The following is an 18,297-nucleotide window of genomic DNA, read 5'->3' on the forward strand; positions in this document are numbered from 1 at the left end:
TAGATTTCATAAATAAATAGAAAATTGATTTTTTCAGGAGGATGTGCAGGCACAGGATCCCTGCGTTCCCACTCCATGTATATTAAACAGCCGGCGAGCGGCGGCCGAGCGGCGGCGCGGTGACTCAGCGAGCGCCTGCGGGGTCCCGGTCCGCGCGCCTCCGCCGTCGCTGCTGGCGATTGCGCAGGGGCCTCCGGAAGCCAAATTGGTTTTACATCCAGGGATAATTACCGTATGCCCACTTGCCTAGCATCCTTTATATTTTCAAAAGTGCAGGGAAACGTGCGTGCGCGTTGTGATTGAGCCATTCTAGATAAAATATATTTATATGAAAAGTATAAGTATTGGTGGAGACAATGTCATCGTCGCCGCCAGCCGAGAAGCTGGTCCGGGTTCCACTCGCCCAGGCTGCTCCTGTCGGCTAGCTCCTGCCCGCAGTTCTCTACCCGAGTTAGCTTCTCGCGCTCGGTCCTCAGGCCTCCACAAGTCAATTGGCTTCTATTTGCCTTTTAATTTGGGTTGATTCACTTTGTTTTGTTTTTTTTCTTTTGCCACCTCTTAGAGCTGAACAAAGACCTCATCTTTTAGCCCCCGTATTCTGTATTCTCCTCTTTACACACATTCACAAAGGCGCTAAGGGCAAGGACACACACACACACACACACACACACACACTCACTCAGCAACTTCCTCACTTCCCACGGCTTGCGGAAGCCGGACAGGTCTTGGTGCCCTATTGGGCACCTTGAAGCCGCACCGAGCCACTGAGTCAACTTTTTGGTTATCATCCTAGACTTAGATCTTTGGATGGTTAGTTTAAGGGATGACATGTGAATTCCATCACCAACACCACTCAAAAAAGGGACCGGAGAAAGCCTTGTAACCAATTAATTGTATGTGTCCTATCCAAAGGGCGTGCCTTACTGATGACACCTAATGAAGCAAATAATGGATTGGCAATATCTTGGCTCTTCATCTGGTCCTTTTAGAATCTTCGGTGTTAGGGAGAAATGGATAGTGATAGACAGAGAGAAAGACGGGAGGGGGGGTAGAGAGAAGGGGTTGGCTGCAGAGCCTTGGAAACGCATCAGATTTGTTGAGTGTCAGCTTGAAGAAGACAGTCCGAGCTTTGATTTAAACACGGGCAGCGTCATTCTTATCTAGTGTCCAACGACTGCCCTCCACCCCCACTCTGCTTCCTGCCGCTGGCTTCTTTTCTCCCTTTTGTAAGATACAGAAGGTGAATAATGAAACCATTTTGCTAATAGTTTATGAGCCATGAGATTGGAAATGTATATGGATAGACCGGGGCACCAGACTAAAATCATTTGAAAGAAGCATGAGGCTTGGCAAAGAAAGAAGCCTGCCGTGTCCTCTCTCCGCGTCCCGGAGAGGAATGGAACGGACGAGGTCGCCTGTGCCTCTCCGCTCCACCCGAGGGCAGTGGCTTGGCCGCTTCTCCCGCCGGCCTCTTACCCTCCTAGTCCCCCCGAGGGACTAGGACACGAGGGAGATGAATACTGGCCATGATGGCGAGATGGCGCGAGTGGGGGATAATCGTTATCACCAGGATTTTTCTTCCAGTGATGGGATCCGAAAAGATCTATCACACTAGGCAGCTTTCTCGGCAGCAGCAAACAATAGACGTGAGCTTCGCACTGAAGACAGCCCCGGGGACGTTGTGCGTCTGTCATTTCTATCCCCAGAGGTCCTGTTCCCCAGTACAAACACCCACCTCCTTTGATACACACCGCAAAGCACCTGTTTAACTTCCACACTCGCCCGCACGGAGCTTTCCTATGGGAAGACTACATTTCAAAGCCTGGGCTCCAGGGGTGGGAAGAAGGAAACCTGAGGCGTTGGGGTAGGTGTGGAGGAGGTGAACGGTGAGGCGCTGTCCTGGACCCTCTCTTTCCAGCCCACTAAGGGGCTGCAAAGCTGGGGCAAATCCTCGAAGTCAGCTCAAAAGAGTAGTCCAAGCCAATGGCCCGCTAGAGACCGCCCCACATCTGGCCTAACGTCCCGGAGAGGGCGGGGGAGGGCTGAGCAAGCAGGAGGCGTCTGGCTCCTAGCCGGGCTCCCCAGCCAGGACAGCAATTGGAGAGGGAAGGCCGGGACAGGTACGCAGGGAGGGGAGCGCCAGCCAGGCAGGAGGAGAACCTCAGGACTCCCGGGCTGTGTCCCACTCCGGCTGGGAGCGCTCTGCAGCTCGCTCTGAGACTGGCCAAGGGGCGCTCCATGGGGTCCAGAACCTTGGGGAAGTGAGGGAAGTGCAGCGGTTTGTGGGCCCGAGAGCCCGGAGCGCGCGGGCTTCGCAAGGGGCTGCCAATGACGCGCGCGCTTCAGTGCAGGTGGAGCCCTGGGAGGTGAGCGCAGTGCGCAAGGAGAGTCGCCCCCGCCTCTGCCGCCGCCGCTGTCACGCACACCCTGAGCACCTCTACCTTTTTCTCTCCTTCCAAACTCGGCTGGATCCTGGAGTCAACAAAATAACTTTCCTGTGTCCGGGAAGGTAACTGATGGCAAGTGGTGTTAGAAGAATGGCCAGTGCGGAGTGGAGAAGTGCCCCACCCCAACGGCGTCGGGGACCCTCTTTGATTGTTCACCCAGGGGTGGGAAGAGAGGTTACGGATTTGATATTTCCGTTTATAGAGGGCGCAGTGGTCGTATTGGGCTGGGGTAAGCAATGGAAAAGGAAAGCGTCGTGATTCTCTGACTCCCCTACTCTCCCCCATTTAGAGGCTGCCTTTAGGCCCCTGAGTGGGCTTGGCCCCTGCTCCCAGGCCTTGTGTGAAGAGTGGAGCCTTTAAGGAGACCAGGGGAACCTCCTCTTACCTGCAGACCCTCACCTGCAGCGTCCTCAGTTCCTCCAACCCCCGCGTCCACCCCAATTGCCAATCCTATCCACGCGGTTGTAGTGAGACAGCCAGGATCAATTTAGTAAAGCAACCTCGCGAAGCGGGGAGCTGGGAATGGCCGAAGAGTGTATGTAGTCCTGGGGGTGGCGGTGGCGGTGAGGATGGGGATATTTTTGAGAAATTACCTGGATCTTAAAATGAAAATGTAAACTAAGCCAATCCAGTTCACACTCCGGCCCTCGCTCACCGCAAGGAGAATTGTAGGCAGTGAGTGGTGTTCAAGACTCCGGGTCAAATAGACCCCTTCCCGTCGCTCAGCAGGTGTGAGTGGTTCTCGACCCTGGGGGGCTATCGAGGAGGACCCAGGTGCCACCTAGCACTTCGGGGAGAGCTCTCGGCCCCTGGCAAGGGAGGACAGAGCTCAGGTGTGCGCCTTCGCTCTCCCCGCCGGGGTTAGGGCGGAAGGACGTTCAAGCACAGTTGCTGAGAGGGCCGTTTGCTAGCCAAGGAGGGTTGCTGCCGCCGCCAGGGAACTACGCCTGCTCTCCGGGAACTCCTTTGTGCCTTGTACCCTCCCCCATTCGCACTTCCCTCCCAAACTCGGGGTTACCTAAATTCCCGTCCTGGATTTGGAAGGAAACCCCAAGTCCTAGCAGTTACCCACTTTCCCTCGGTCGCTCCCGGAATGCCAGGGGAACCCAGCTCCACGTCCCCCTCAGCCTGCCTGGGTCTGCAGCCAAGTCAGAGAGTCCCGCTCTCCAGGGCCTTTGCCCTTCCCGGTTGCTGCCTGCAGGGCCCGGGTCGGGGTGGCGGTGGGAGGAGAGGAGCAACTTTGGGAGGATGGGGAGGGTCCAAGTGCGCAGTGGTTCCGCTTGCAAAATGATGAGAAAACTACTGTAAATTCTAATACAATTAAATTCCGTGCCCCCCCCCCCCCGAAGGTGCCCCTTCCCAAATCCTACTTGGAGTGTAGCGGGAGGAGTGATACGGCGGACCCTGGAAAGAGGGATCCGGTGCAAATTTATGCCCATTCTCATTTGTTAGTTGATTCAGTCTAAAAGTTGCTATTGATAGGTGACGCGCGGCTGCCGGAATCCCAGCGCCTGATTCCCAGTGCGAAGTGAGGGAGGTCCCCACACCGCACCGCGGCACGTCAGGACCACGTCCTGTGATTTACTCGGTTTTGTTTCTGTCCGTACAGCGCACGAGGCCAGGGAAGATACCGCGGGAAGCCCGGAGAGCACCCACCGACTGCAGTCTGGAGGGCGGCGCTGCGGTCCGACCATGTATGTGAGTCTGTACTTGGCCCGGCTTGGCTCCGCGCTCGTGGGCTGGTGGACACGGGGCGGGCGGGCGGAGGCGCTGCCTCTCCAGCACAGCCTCCGCCCCCGAGGCTGGCCTCAACCCCGCCACTGCCCGTCCCGCCCATCTCTCTGACCGACCTCCAGCTCCTTTCTTCTCCCTCCTGCTTGGATTTCTCCCTTTGCACTCTCTATTTCCGTGCATCCGACTCTCTCCAAGTGCGCTCAACTTCCAGCTGAGTTTGCAACTGGGCGCAAACAAAACAAAACAAAAAAACAACAACGAAAAACACTGATTAGACTGGCCTTTACCTGGGAGACGGGGTGGGCTGGGCATGTGTGTTTCATAAAGAAAACTGCGGACTGGTGACAGGTGAGACGCAGAATGGAGCCCTCCCGGAGTGTGGTCTTGGGCTGAGGGAGGGGACAGGCGTGTTTAAATGGAGACCTTTCCTTCTGCCCTGGCACCGACTGCCAGATGGGAGGGCAGTGCTCACGAAGCCTCACATTTGGGACCATCCCTCTGCGATGCAGGGACAGATGTCTTCATCAGAACCTCGGCACTGCCCTGGGTGGAAAGGAGAGAAGGATGTGGGCACAGGCTGAGGCTAACCGGGAACTAGGGTCAGAGTAAGATTCCTAAATTCCAGGTAGAACCGGGCGCTGTGACGCCTTTCCCGGGAGTGGCTTCGGACAGGACTCGCCTGTACAGATGGCAAAGGCGCAGCCGATCATGGCGGTTCGTGGGCTTGACCTTGAGCTCTTTTTTTACATGGCAGAGCCTTAGACCATGCTTCTGTGTTTTTGGAACGGAGACCTCAAGGGGGTGGGGAGCAGAGCAGGCTAGAGACACTCGGGAACGCGGCGAGGCGAGCGCTTTGCTGCCCGAGTCTGTGGCGCGAGGAAGGGATGTGCGCGCCCTGCAGCGGTCAGGCAGGCTTTCTCGAAGCAGCCTCTCCGGCCAGAGCCTCTGGCAAGGTGGGTCAGACTAGCCCTTCCCACTAGAGCCAGGGCATTTAGGGAGGGATCAAAGAAGGATGTGACTGAAAATAACCCAGGACTCGGTGACGTGTTGGGCGGAAGATCAGAGCCCTAGTGCGGAGGTAGGGAGCAGTTAGGACCCAGCGAGGAGAGAACGGAGGCCTGGCGCGTTTGCAGGGCCCTGTGCCATCCCCAGATTAATTTCTTACCCGCCACCCATTTCTCCTCTCAAAGTGGATGTCACAGTTGGAATCCTCCCATGGCCACGTCCCCAAAGCGCTCCATCAGTCGCTGTGGATGGACTGGGGGGGGGGGGGGGGAGACTAGAGGACCTTCCTTTCCAGCGCGTGTGCCCCCAGAGTTACGGGTCACAGAATCAGGGGAGGGCTCCATTCTCTGTTTCACTGCCGAGCTCAGGAGGCAGGGACAGTCTGGTTGGGACAAGATGAGGCCCCTTCTACCTGGCCCAGGGCTGTCTGGATTCTCACCTCAGCCTTCCCCAAACAGCTTTTCAAACACTAGCTGCTGAATTTAAAGCAGAAGCAAGTTTCTGCTCCTATCCCTGGGCTGCATGCTGGGTTATGAACAGATGTCGAAGTTGGTACGACCTGATAGCCCAAACTAGTGGCAGGGCTCTGGAAATGTCAGAACTCCGGGACTGGGTGTGCGATGTCCTAGTACCTGCCCCCCACCTCCATTCCCTGACAGTAAATGCCACTCTCTTGTCACATGTTTGTCTGAGCATCCAGTCTTTTAGTAAATCCTAGGAGGAAGAAAAGGAAGGAAGGAAGGAGAGAATGAAACCGAAGTAAAAAAGAAGTTAAGAGGAAATGAGAGAAAAGTTGCCATAAAAGGAAAGGTTTGGTTAAAAAAAAAGAATGACCTGTACATAAATGTTTTTCTTTCTTTTTCTCTTTGAGAAGAACAGGATGCTTTGAGAGCCATGGAGTTAGCCCAGGAACAACTCCCTTCTCAAATTCTCTGGCCCTGGCAGCTAGTGGATGTTTGTCCACTGCTCATTGACCAACTTGCATTTTTTGGGTTCCCCAGCTTCCAACCATCAGCCACATGCAAATACCCTGTCCACAGGCTTCACTCAGGGGCTGATCTGGTCGAAGGCCTAGAAGGCCAAGTGCACTCTCTCTGTTACCCTATGATTTTATTTGTCACAGAATCTGGGGCTGGGAGGGGGGCACATCGAGCCAGGCTTGGCTCTGGTGAGAGAGGATTGCTCACTTAGATCATTCAGCTATTAGGAATTTTCCTGTCTCTGATGAGATCTTGGAACTTCGGAACTTCCTGGGCTCAGCAGAGTAAAATGGCCTTGCCCTGAGCTCTGGCTTAGCTCTCCACACTGCTCTGCTGTGGTCTCTCCTTGCTGCAGGTTCTTTTTTGTCCCTGTCCTTAGTGTCCTATCATGTAGCCTCCAGACACTCTGGGGCTTTACCTGTAGACTGGGCTCTCTCTAGACAGAAGGACTCTACATTTTCTTATGACATTCCCCTATCTGGACAAAACCAGAGAGCGCACTTGGTGGGGATAGGAGGAGGTGGATGCAGAGAAAAGGGGCCTGTTTGTTTCTGAATGCACTAGTGAAAGGGTGAAGAAAAATGGCTTCTGTTCTCAAGGAACTCTGGGATGTGGCAGGACAAGGCTCTGTCCTTTAATAAATCCTTCAGGTCTGGGACCTATAAGCCCTGAGAAGAGGCAATGAGAAGGAAATGATACAGGAGGGCTGGGCAGAGGTAGCCACCTGTGCCACAGCACGTGGGCCTCATTCTTCTTAGATGGCCTTAACTTGTGATTGTAAACAGTGGTCATGGGTTTGTGACTAATCAGAGCATCAACACCTGTCAGTCCCTAAGCCGTGCTCTGCTCTGAGCTGCTGTGCAATTAGGGGTCAGATGATTAGCTTGAATGTCCCAGACCAGGAGAGGTAAGTGAACTAGTCCCTGTCTTCTTCAGCCTCAATGCCTTGACCACCATCCTGTCCTCTCCACAGGGTTGGGTCACCTGGGGACTAAAACGGCATGAGAACTAACTCCAGTCCCCCTCTCCCTTTCCCTAGCTAGACCTTTGACTTGAAAAGACTTTTGTTTACTCTGCTGGGTGGGTGTGGAAGGACAGAGCAGTCTGTCCTTCCGTAAAATACCGCATAAGGGTTGATTTTCACCAAGTTCTCATTCACCTTCAACAGGTTGGTTTCAGTTTCTATATTTCTCAAATTTCCTTACAATAACAGTGCAAGAACCAGATATGTTTAGCTTCTCTGAGACAGGATTAATTGCACCACAGTTCTCCAGGAAGTTCTGGCTAAAACCGCCTTTGCTTTTCCCTAAATGAGACCCACACTTGAGATGAAAGTGACCGTCATTATTCTTAAAACGTGAATTATTAAAATATTTGCCTTTTTTCTGCCTGTTTGGAATAAACTTGGTTATATTAACATTTAAACAGATACATTATAAAAAATAAACATAGCTTTTTTATGTAGAAATTTTCTTTGAAATGAAGAATAATCACAGTTCAGGTACGTAACATAATTTCAGAAAATTATATCTTTGATAATCATTGTCAACTAGATTTATGCTCAGAAATTTCCATTACCTTTGGCATACCTTTTTACTATTATGTCCTCAGATACAACTGAATTTACCATCAACTGCTTAACAAATATATATTCAAATGAGATGTTTCCCACGTTAAATTTTTTTTTTAACATTTGCCTTTTTTTTTAATAATTTTATTTTTTTAATGGGGCGACATCAATAAATCAGGATACATATATTCAAAGATAACAAGTCCAGGTTATCTTGTCGTTCAATTATGTTGCATACCCATCACCCAAAGTCAGATTGTCCTCTGTCACCTTCTATCTAGTTTTCTTTGTGCCCCTCCCCCTCCCCCTTTCCCTCTCCCTTTCTCCCCTCCCGCCCCATAACCACCACACTCTTATCAATGTCTCTTAGTTTTACTTTTATGTCCCACATACGTATGGAATAATGCAGTTCCTGGTTTTTTCTGATTTACCTATTTCGCTTCGTATCATGTTATCAAGATCCCACCATTTTGCTGTAAATGTTCCGATGTCATCATTTTTTATGGCTGAGTAGTATTCCATAGTGTATATGTGCCACATCTTCTTTATCCAGTCATCTATTGATGGGCTTTTTGGTTGTTTCCATGTCCTGGCCACTGTGAACAATGCTGCAATAAACATGAGGCTGCATGTGTCTTTACGTATCAATGTTTCTGAGTTTTGGGGGTATATACCCAGTAGAGGGATTGCTGGGTCATAAGGTAGTTCTATTTTCAGTTTTTTGAGGAACCACCATACTTTCTTCCATAATGGTTGTACTACTTTACATTCCCACCAACAGTGGATGAGGATTCCTTTTTCTCCAGAGCCTCTCCAACATTTGCTATTACCTATCTTGCTAATAATAGCTAATCGAACAGGTGTGAGGTGGTATCTCATTGCAGTTTTGATTTGCATTTCTCTAATAGCTAAAGAAGATGAGCATCTTTTCATATATCTGTTGGCCATTTGTATTTCTTCCTGGGAGAAGTGTCTGTTCATATCCTCTTCCCATTTTTTTATTGGATTGTTTGTTTCTTTGTTTGTTGTTGAGTTTTATGAGTTCTTTGTATATTTTGGATATTAGGCCCTTATCTGAGCTGTTGTTTGAAAATATCATTTCCCATTTAGTTGGCTTTCTGTTTATTTTGTTATCAGTTTCTCTTGCTGAGCAAAAACTTCTTAGTCTGATGTAGTCTCATTCATTAATTTTTGCCTTCACTTCTCTTGCCATTGGAGTCAAATTCATAAAATGCTCTTCAAAACCCAGGTCTATGAGTTGAGTACCTATGTCTTCTTCTATGTACTTAATTGTTTCAGGTCTTATGTTTAGATCTTTGATCCACTTTGAGTTAATTTTAGTACAGGGGAACAAACTGTAGTCCAGTTTCATTCTTTTGCATGTGGCTTTCCAGTTCTCCCAGCACCATTTATTGAAGAAGCTTTCTTTTCTCCATTGTGTGTTGTTGGCCCCTTTATCAAAAATTATTTGACTATATATATGTGGTTTTATTTCTGGACTTTCTATTCTGTTCCATTGGTCTGAGTGTCTATTTTTCTGCCAATACCATGCTGTTTTGATTGTTGTGGCCCTATAATATAGTTTAAAGTCAGGTATTGTAATGCCCCCAGCTTCATTCTTTTTCTTTAGGATTGCTTTGGCTATTCGGGTTTTTTTTATACTTCCATATAAATCTGATGATTTTTTGCTCTATTTCTTTAAAAAATGTCATTGAAAGTTTGATGGGAATTGCATTAAATTTGTATATTGCTTTGGGTAATATGGCCATCTTGATTATATTTATTCTTCTTAACCAAGAATAAGAAATATTCTTCCATCTCATTATATCTTCTCTGATTTCTCTTAACAATGGTTTATAGTTTTCACTATATAAGTCCTTTACATTCTTTGTTATGTTTATTCCTAAGTATTTTATTTTATTTTTTGCAATTATGAAGGGGATTATTCTTTTGAGTTCCTTCTCAATTGTTTCATTGTTGGCATATAGAAAGGCTATTGACTTCTGTATGTTAATTTTGTATCCCGCGACCTTACTGTATTGGCTTATTGTTTCTAGTATTCTTTTTGTGGATTCTTTGGGGTTTTCGATGTATAGGATCATATCATCTGCAAAAAGTGATACCTTTACTTCTTCTTTTCCGATATGGATGCCTTTTATTTCTTTGTCTTGTCTGATTGCTCTGGCTAGAACCTCTAGTACCACATTAAATAAGAGTGGAGAGAGTGGACAACCCTGTCTTGTTCCTGATTTAAGGGGGAAAGCCTTCAGTTTAGTGCCATTGAATATGATGTTAGCTGATGGTTTATCATATATGGCCTTTATCATGTTGAGATCTTTTCCTTCTATACCCATTTTGTTGAGAGTCTTAAACATAAAATTGTGTTTTATTTTATCAAAAGCCTTTTCTGCATCTATTGATAAGATCATGTGGTTTTTGTTTTTTGTTTTGTTGATATGGTGTATTATGTTAACCGTTTTACGTATGTTGAACCATCCTTGAGATTCTGGGATGAATCCCACTTGATCATGATGTATTATTTTTTTAATATGTTGTTGTATTCGATTTGCTAGTATTTTGTTTAGTATTTTAGCATCTGTATTCATTAGAGATATTGGTCTGTAGTTTTCTTTTTTGTGCCATCCTTGCCTGGTTTTGATATGAGGGTTATGTTCGCCTCATAAAATGTGTTTGAAAGTATTGCTTCTTCTTCAATTTTTTGGAAGACTTTGAGTAGAATAGGAACCAAGTCTTCTTTGAATGTTTGATAAAATTCGCTGGTATAGCCGTCAGGGCCTGGACTTTTATTTTTGGGGAGGTTTTTAATGTTTTTTTCAATTTCTTCTCTACTAATAGGTCTGTTTAGGCTTTCTGCTTCTTCTTGACTCAGTCTAGGAAGGTTGTATTGTTCTAGGAATTTATCCATTTCTTCTAGGTTGTTGAATTTAGTGGCATAAAGTTTTTCATAGTATTCTACAATAATTCTTTGTATATCTATGGTGTCCATGGTGATTTCTCCTCTTTCATTTTGGATTTTGTTTGTGTGAGTTCTTTCTCTTTTTTCCTTGGTAAGTCTTGCCAAGGGCTTGTCAATTTTGTTGATCTTTTCAAAGAACCAGCTCCTTGTTCTATTAATTTTTTCTATAGTTTTTCTGTTCTCTAATTCATTTATTTCTGCTCTGATTTTTATTATCTCCTTTCTTCGGCTGGTTTTGGGTTGTCTTTGTTCTTCTTTTTCTAGTTCCTTAAGGTGTGAAGTTAAGTGGTTCACTTGGGTTCTCTCTTGTTTGTTCATATAGGCCTGAAGTGATATGAACTTTCCTCTTATCACTGCTTTTGCTGCATCCCATAAATTCTGATATGTCGTATTGTCATTTTCATTAGTCTGTATATATCTTTTGATCCCTGCACTTATTTCTTCTTTGACCCATTCGTTTTTTAAAAGTATGTTGTTTAGTTTCCACATTTTTGTGGGATTTTTTTCCTCTTTTTTGCAGTTGAATTCTAGTTTTAAAGCTTTATGATCAGAAAATATGCTTCGTACAACTTCGATTTTTCTGAATTTGCTGATGCTGTTTTTGTGGCCCAACATATGGTCAATTCTTGAGAATGATCCATGTACACTGGAGACAAATGTATACTCAATCACTTTGGGATGAAATGTCCTGTAGATGTCTATCATATCCAGGTGCTCTAGTGTTTTGTTTAAGGCCACTATGTCTTTGTTGATTCTCTGTTTGGATGACCGATCTAGAGCCGTCAGCGGTGTATTGAGGTCTCCAAGTATGATTGTATTTTTGTTAGTTTTTGTTTTAAGGTCAATAAGTAGCTGTCTTATATATTTTGGTGCTCCTTGGTTTAACATTTGCCTTTATACAACTTTGTTGACAGGAAAATTTGCAGCTCAGAAAAATGAAGTCTCGAGTATCAAGCTCCACTGACCCATTTCTATACCCTCTTGTTTTATTGTTAACATTTGAGTAGTAAAAAAGACATTGATTATCAGGAGAAAAATATGTTTTCTTTTGGGAGCAGAGGCTTATTGAATAATTAGTTTTTCTATGGTGTTCTTTAGTTTTCAATCAGATCTATCATTGTTTTCTATTATGCAAATTAAGGAAAGATTCAAAATACTGATTTATGACAGAGCATATTCTGCATCATACCAGAGTCATCAATATTCTATTATTTCAAATGAAACAGTTTAATGCAATTTAGAAGGGGGGAGGAGGTTCCTATAGATATTCATCAATCAGTGATAGACAAGTTGGCAACTATGGACAAGAAACATTTAGAAGCAGAGACATAACATCAGAAAAGTTCAAGTTTCTACTGGCACAGTGACAGCCCAAAAGTGCCATTGAAAAGCGAAGACCTAATGGTAAATGACACCATGAAAAAGAAAGAATGAGGACAACTTGTCAGCCGACCACTTGTTGTCTAAATGCATCATTTTCCTGCTTACTATCAGTGGGGCAATGCCACGTGTAACATGACTTGTATAAGAAAAAGCAGCTTCCTACTTTTCCTACTTGGGGTTCAAGCCAGTAATTTTGTTTTGAATGAGGTAAAATTTCAGATACTATAAACCTTGACATTTAAACCATTTTAAAGCATATGGTGTAATAGCTTTTTACTCCATTCACCATGGTGTGTAACCACGATTTAAGTCCAGAATATTTTCAGCATCCCAAAAGGGAACCCTATGTCCCCTAAGCAGTTATTCCCCAAGGGTTTGCCTGTTCTGGACATTTTTTCACCTAAATCATTTCATATGTGGCCTTTTGTGCCTAGCTTCTTTCACTTAGCGTGATGTTATCAAGGGTTATTCGTGTTGCAGTATATGTTAGTACTTCCTTTCTCTTTATGGCTGAATAATATTTAATTTTATGGATACACTACATTTTGTTTATCTAGTCCTCAGCTGATGGACATTTGGGTTTTTTTTTTAATACTTTTTTGGCTATTATGAATAAGGCTGCTGTGAACATCTATGTATAGGTTTTGTTTGACCGTATGTTTTCAGATCCATTGGGTCTATACCTAGGAGTGGGATTGTGGGGTCAAATCATAACTCTATGTTAACTTTTTGTGGAATCACAGTACTGCTTTCCACAGGAGCTGTACAGTTTTACAGCCCTACCATAAATGTGTGTGTGTGGGGGGGTACACAACTTTGCCAGCATTATTTTATTGTCCACATTTAAAAAAATTATAGCCATACTTGTGGGTGTAAGTAGTATTTCACTGGGGTTTTGATCTGTATATTCCTAATGACTAACTATGCTAAGCATTTTTTGTGTGTGCTTATTGGCCATTTGAATCTCCTTTGGAGAAATGTCTATTCACGATCTTCATCCATTTTAAAATTGGGTTGTTTGTCTTTTTGTTGTTGAATTGTAAGAGTTCTTTCTATATTCTGAATATCGGACCCTTATCAGATATGTGATTGCAAATATTTATACTTTCTCCTATTCTCTGGGTTGTTTTTTACTTCCTTGATAATGCCCAGCAATTCAGAAAAGGTTTTGATTTTTGATAAAGTTCAATTTAACAGTCATTATTTTAAATATTCCTCCAATTTAACACAACACAAAACAAAAAATTAAAATACCAAACTCAAAAAACAAAAGAGAGAGAGAGAGAGAGAGAGAAAGAAGGCCCTTTTGTAATACCCAGACAATAACTTTATCAAATGGAGGTTATCAGGGAGTACTGAAAGTCTCTGCTGTTGTTTAAGAAAAGGAAACAGCTATGGCTACATTGACCTTTATCTTCGAAGAAGTCCTCCGTTATTCAGATAAGTTGTCAACCCTGATGAATGAGATCTTTTATCTCAAGATGACCGCAGTTGTGTGTGCATGTGTGTGTGTTTTAAATTATCACTATCAAATTCATCTACCAAGAAATTTCAAATAGTCTCTTATGTTTAAATAACATTAAGGATCTGCCTTAAACCAACAACAACCAGGAAAATCCAAAGGTTGACAGTGTTCCTCACTTAGCCATTTCTAACACAGCCACACATAGGCCTGTGTGTCAGGTGATATACTTGTCAAGTTCCTGGGAGAAAGATCTTGGAGTCAGACATCAGAAAAACTAAATGATTGCAAAACATGTTAAAACCCCAAAACTTAGTAAACCAATAAGACTATGAATGGACAGTATTAGATGTAAAGGCTTTGCCTAGTCTCTCAAATTGGCTGTTTTGTAGGCAATTAATTTATAAAGGAAAAATAACCAAACAGTGGTTTGAATCAGATCTTCATAATTATTTAATTATTTAACTATTGAGTAAAAAGGCTTATGGTGAATGCTGATGTGGACATCTCTGATTCTGTCCATCAGAAATCTTGGGACACATTCCTGCATCTGTCATTTTATGAAGTATATGATTGAGCCACCCCCTGGTCACTGTCAGAGTGTCCGTGCACAGAATTCCTGCTTGAGCCATCGGCATGGCTGTCCTCCCCAAGAGCCCTGAAGCATCCTGAGGGAAACTGTTTTCTTATCTTTATCCCCTCAGTTATGGTGGGGAGAACCTGGAATAATACATGTGACACTTACAAGGCATTTCAAAGTTTCAGCGCGTGTGTGGTTATGTAGCAGTTATAACAGAACAGGCATTGGCCTAAGATTTAATAATCTGAAAAGTAAGTTCTCGAACAATTCTATGGAGGTAGGTGCTATTATTTTCCCCCATTAAAAATCTAGAACTATCAGATGAACAGCACAGTCTCTGTATGAATTGATTCTAGAAATAACTTATTTAGTACCTATGATGTGCCAGATTTCTCTTGAAACATGGAAGGTCTTGGAAGGCAGGGGCTGCATTATGGCTTTCTCTCATGACAACAGGCACCAGTGGCCTGGTTATCACTGCTATCTTTTGATGTGGGGTGAGATCACTGAAATTAGTTTGATTCATTTATCTGTTTCTCTGCACAAGTCCTGTAATCAATCGCATTTGCTACTACTAATGTGAGGCACAGGCAAGGGAAATAGATCACAACCGAAACATTAGTCAGAAGGGCGATAACAAAAAGAAAAAAAATATGACGGCTTGAATGTAGTTCTGCAAAGTTCTGTTGCTGCTGTTATGAACCACGTATTGAAGAGCCAACGAGAGTTGGTGAGTAGCCACTAAATGCTTGAACTGTGGGACGTACCCTTAATGTTTCATAATTACAATCAGAAAGGTGAGGAATTCTGACACACAAAAAATGAGTATATATTAGTCTATAGGAAATAGAGTAAAAATCCCACTTATTGAAAATATTTAATAATTAGTCTTTTAGACAGAGGTTTTTCAGTCCCAGAGGGTTTTTTAATGTACAAAAGGTAAATAACAAGCAATATCAGATCTGTTCCAAAGATAGCCTTCAAAATATTCCCCAAAGTTGGAAAACAATCAACTCTATGTCTAGTGTTTTCAAAGGATTTGTGTTGTATGATTGAACAGCACTCACAGGAATTACTGAGGCCCCCAGGCCCTTGAAGACTCACCTGAATGGAGAGAGAATTAAATACACCAAGTACCATATTATCATTACCTATCTTCCACTGCATCCTACTTTTTGAACAAAGGTTAATTACTACTAATGTGAATACTTAATAAACAAGAACCTTACTATATATATATATAGATGGCAATTAAAGCATATACTCTAGCTGTTTATCCACTTAAGAGGGAAAAGCCCAGTTTTTGAAGGTCTGGTACCAAACAGAGGAAATATTTGAACATTTGATGTGTTGTGTGGCTCATGTCACATAGTGCGGCTCTTGCTATGATTTGGCCAATACTGTGTCCAAAAGCTCAAGTCAAATATTCTGTGGAATGGATCGCCAGGCTGATTGACTAGACAAGTACATCACAATGGGTCCAGTCCTATTGTGTGTGTGTTTAAATAATCAGCAAAGATTCTTTCTATGCTGAACACTTATTCTGATAGAGTTGAAAACTAGAGGATGTTAAAATAGCTGTGAATTTAATGGTTCATTGCATAATATGTATTGAGTACCTGCCAGGTTGTAGGGTGGAGTTTTACAAATGCCTTCTTCTCATGCTACCCTATGAGGTGGATAGATAGGCAGCTAGGTAGTAGGTAGGTTAAGAGATGTATTATGAATCCCAGGGGGAAGAAAGTGAAGTTTAGAGGTCTGCCCTTGTCCACTCAAGTGCCGATCCCAGCCTAGAACCCAAGCTTCCAACACCAAGTCCAGGGCTCCCCTTCCACACATTGATTGACATTTTTGAGAGTGTGTTCCACTTGAATGCCTACATCGGAATGAGCTGGGATAGGTGTCTAAAATGCCAAGTCCTGGGCCCCGCTCTAGAAATACTGAATTCCTCAGACTCGGCATTTTAACAGTCCCCTCAACAGATTTTTGTGCACTATAAATTTTAAGTATAGCTGGTTGCAATACTAAGAATCTTGAAATATTTGATTATGTTAATTTGACACCAAGGAAAGAGTTTGAGGGCAAAGAAGACAGTAAATGCCAGTGGACTCTTAATAGCTACCTCGCAAATTGGGATTCCAATAAAGGATTCACAGGGCTTGTCCCAGTTGGGGAGCTTATCCTTATTTGGAATATTCTACAGAAGTGTGATTTAAAAAAATCACATGGTTGGCCTTGGCTGGTTGGCTCAGTGGTAGAGCGTCGGCCTGGCGTGCAGGAGTCCCGGGTTCGATTCCCGGCCGGGGCACACAGGATAAGCGCCCATCTGCTTCTCCACCCCTCCCCCTCTCCTTCTTCTCTGTCTCTCTCTTCCACTCCCACAGCCAAGGCTCCATTGGAGCAAAGTTGGCCCGGGTGCTGAGGATGGCTCTATGGCCTCTGCCTCAGGTGCTAGAATGGCTCTGATTGCGACATAGCGACGCCCCAAGATGGGCAGAGCATAGCCCCCTGGTGGGCATGCCGGGTGGATCCTGGTCGGATGCATGCAGGAGTCTGTCTGACTGCCTCCCCATTTCCAACTTCAGAAAACAAAAAAAAAAAAAAAAGATTAAAAAAATCACATGGTTTCCTAAAACATGTTCTGTGGGACCCTATGTCCATGGGTAGCCTGAATCTGATATAGATATGGGGATATTATAACAATGGATTCCCACTGTATCCCCACTCCAGGGGAGTTTTGCTCTGATAATCCTAATGAGCATTGAGATAAACAATGGTCAAACTTTAGTCAAAGAACTAGTGTCCAGGGATACTGACAAGCTTTGGGCTGTCGTCAGAAGTTGGACTGGGTGTGAACTTGAACATGGAGTGGATCCTGGCTGTGTCTCTGGTCTCTTAGCTGGGGAATATTTAAGGCAGAAGAATTGTTTTGCGATGCTCTAGACACCTGAGGCTATTGTGGTGCATTTAGTGTGGGAAGAACAGCATTTGTGGTGGGTCCCGTGTTGTATATTACCTGAGGGACACCAGTCTTTGGCTGGGAGTTTGGATTAGGTTAGATTAGATTAGATTATTAGCAGAAACATTCCTTCTGTCTATGCATTGCCTACTTTTATCAAGAAGGTCATTGGGAAAAGGAAAACAGGCATTTTCAGTTAGCTGAGTCCGGTTTTCCCCAGGCTCCTACTTTGTTCTTAGCCTTTTTTTCTTTGGGCAGTGTCTTCATCTACACAGAACAAAGTGACTTAGCAACTGCTCCGGTAACTCAGAGCTGTGTGTCCACCTGATGGATGGATTAAAATAGTTTGGTTGTTGACATTTATCAAATTACCCGGAGAACAGCCACATCACCATCTCGGTTCACGCCCATGGAGAGCTCTTGAAGAAGCCTTTTCAGAACTGTGTGCTTCTCTTAGTTATCGTAATGTTTGAAGATAAGTTGCTTTATTGTTTGTTAAGCACATGCTTTATTCATAAGCAGGTCTTGCCACATATACTTGCTCATGAAAAACAGAGTAAAATAAAGAAATGTAACAGTATCCTAATAACTCAGACAACCACCACCCAAGCGTATAAATACTTGAGTCGAGCTGCCTTTACTTTTCCCTCTTGCCAGAGTTGTCCGGAAGAGTCTTTACCTTTTCATTATTCTTTGTAGGGGGTATCCAGTCGGCTAAGTGTTGGTCTCATCAATTCAAAGTCTAAATTCAGTTTACCCTTTGAACAAGAGGAGTTTAATGCAGTTAACTGTCTTCGGGGGGAACTTACAAATTAAGCTCAGAGGTAGTCAGGAAGGGAAAGTAGATCTGTTGTTGCAACACCAAAGAAATACCTGATATGTGCTAAATGCAAAAGTGATAAGCATGGTGATGGTGCTTCGATGGAGCTGTTGAGTCTGGCCATGGAGAATTCAAGAAAGCTGACTAGGGGAGATTGCTGAGATTGGTCTTTAAAAACAGGTGAGAGTGCAATTAGAGCAGGAAAGAAAATAAATGGGTGTAGGGTGATGTATATAAAGGCTAGGATATGAGTAAAGACGCAGAAGTGGGAAAGTAGAAGGCCTATCTGAGCCACAGTAGAAGTGTATTTACGATGCAGAAAAGTAGGAAACCAACAGGAAAGAAGTTAGAACTTAACATTATTGAGAGCCCCCTAGACA

At 44.3% G+C, this 18,297-nt stretch overlaps 1 protein-coding gene across 7 annotated transcripts in view; it reads left to right on the forward strand.

Annotated features, from left to right (window-relative positions):
- The first annotated feature begins 2,101 nt into the window (after positions 1-2,101).
- Positions 2,102-18,297, forward strand: part of ESRRG (estrogen related receptor gamma) — a 563,558-nt gene continuing 547,362 nt past the window's right edge. For 4 of the 7 annotated variants that reach the window (XM_066238116.1, XM_066238125.1, XM_066238124.1 and 1 more), the window contains exons 1-2: positions 2,111-2,509; positions 4,057-4,141. Coding sequence is in view for 4 of the 7 variants with exons in the window: in XM_066238120.1 (XP_066094217.1) it covers positions 4,140-4,141 (2 nt within the window). In the remaining 3 variants the exon portion in view is untranslated. Of the gene's footprint in view, positions 2,510-4,056; positions 4,146-18,297 lie in introns of all 7 variants that reach the window. The other 3 variants (XM_066238122.1, XM_066238121.1, XM_066238123.1) reach the window with 3 other exon arrangements.

Source organism: Saccopteryx bilineata, chromosome 1, assembly GCF_036850765.1.
Source record: "Saccopteryx bilineata isolate mSacBil1 chromosome 1, mSacBil1_pri_phased_curated, whole genome shotgun sequence".
In the NCBI taxonomy this organism is placed as follows: domain Eukaryota; kingdom Metazoa; phylum Chordata; class Mammalia; order Chiroptera; family Emballonuridae; genus Saccopteryx; species Saccopteryx bilineata.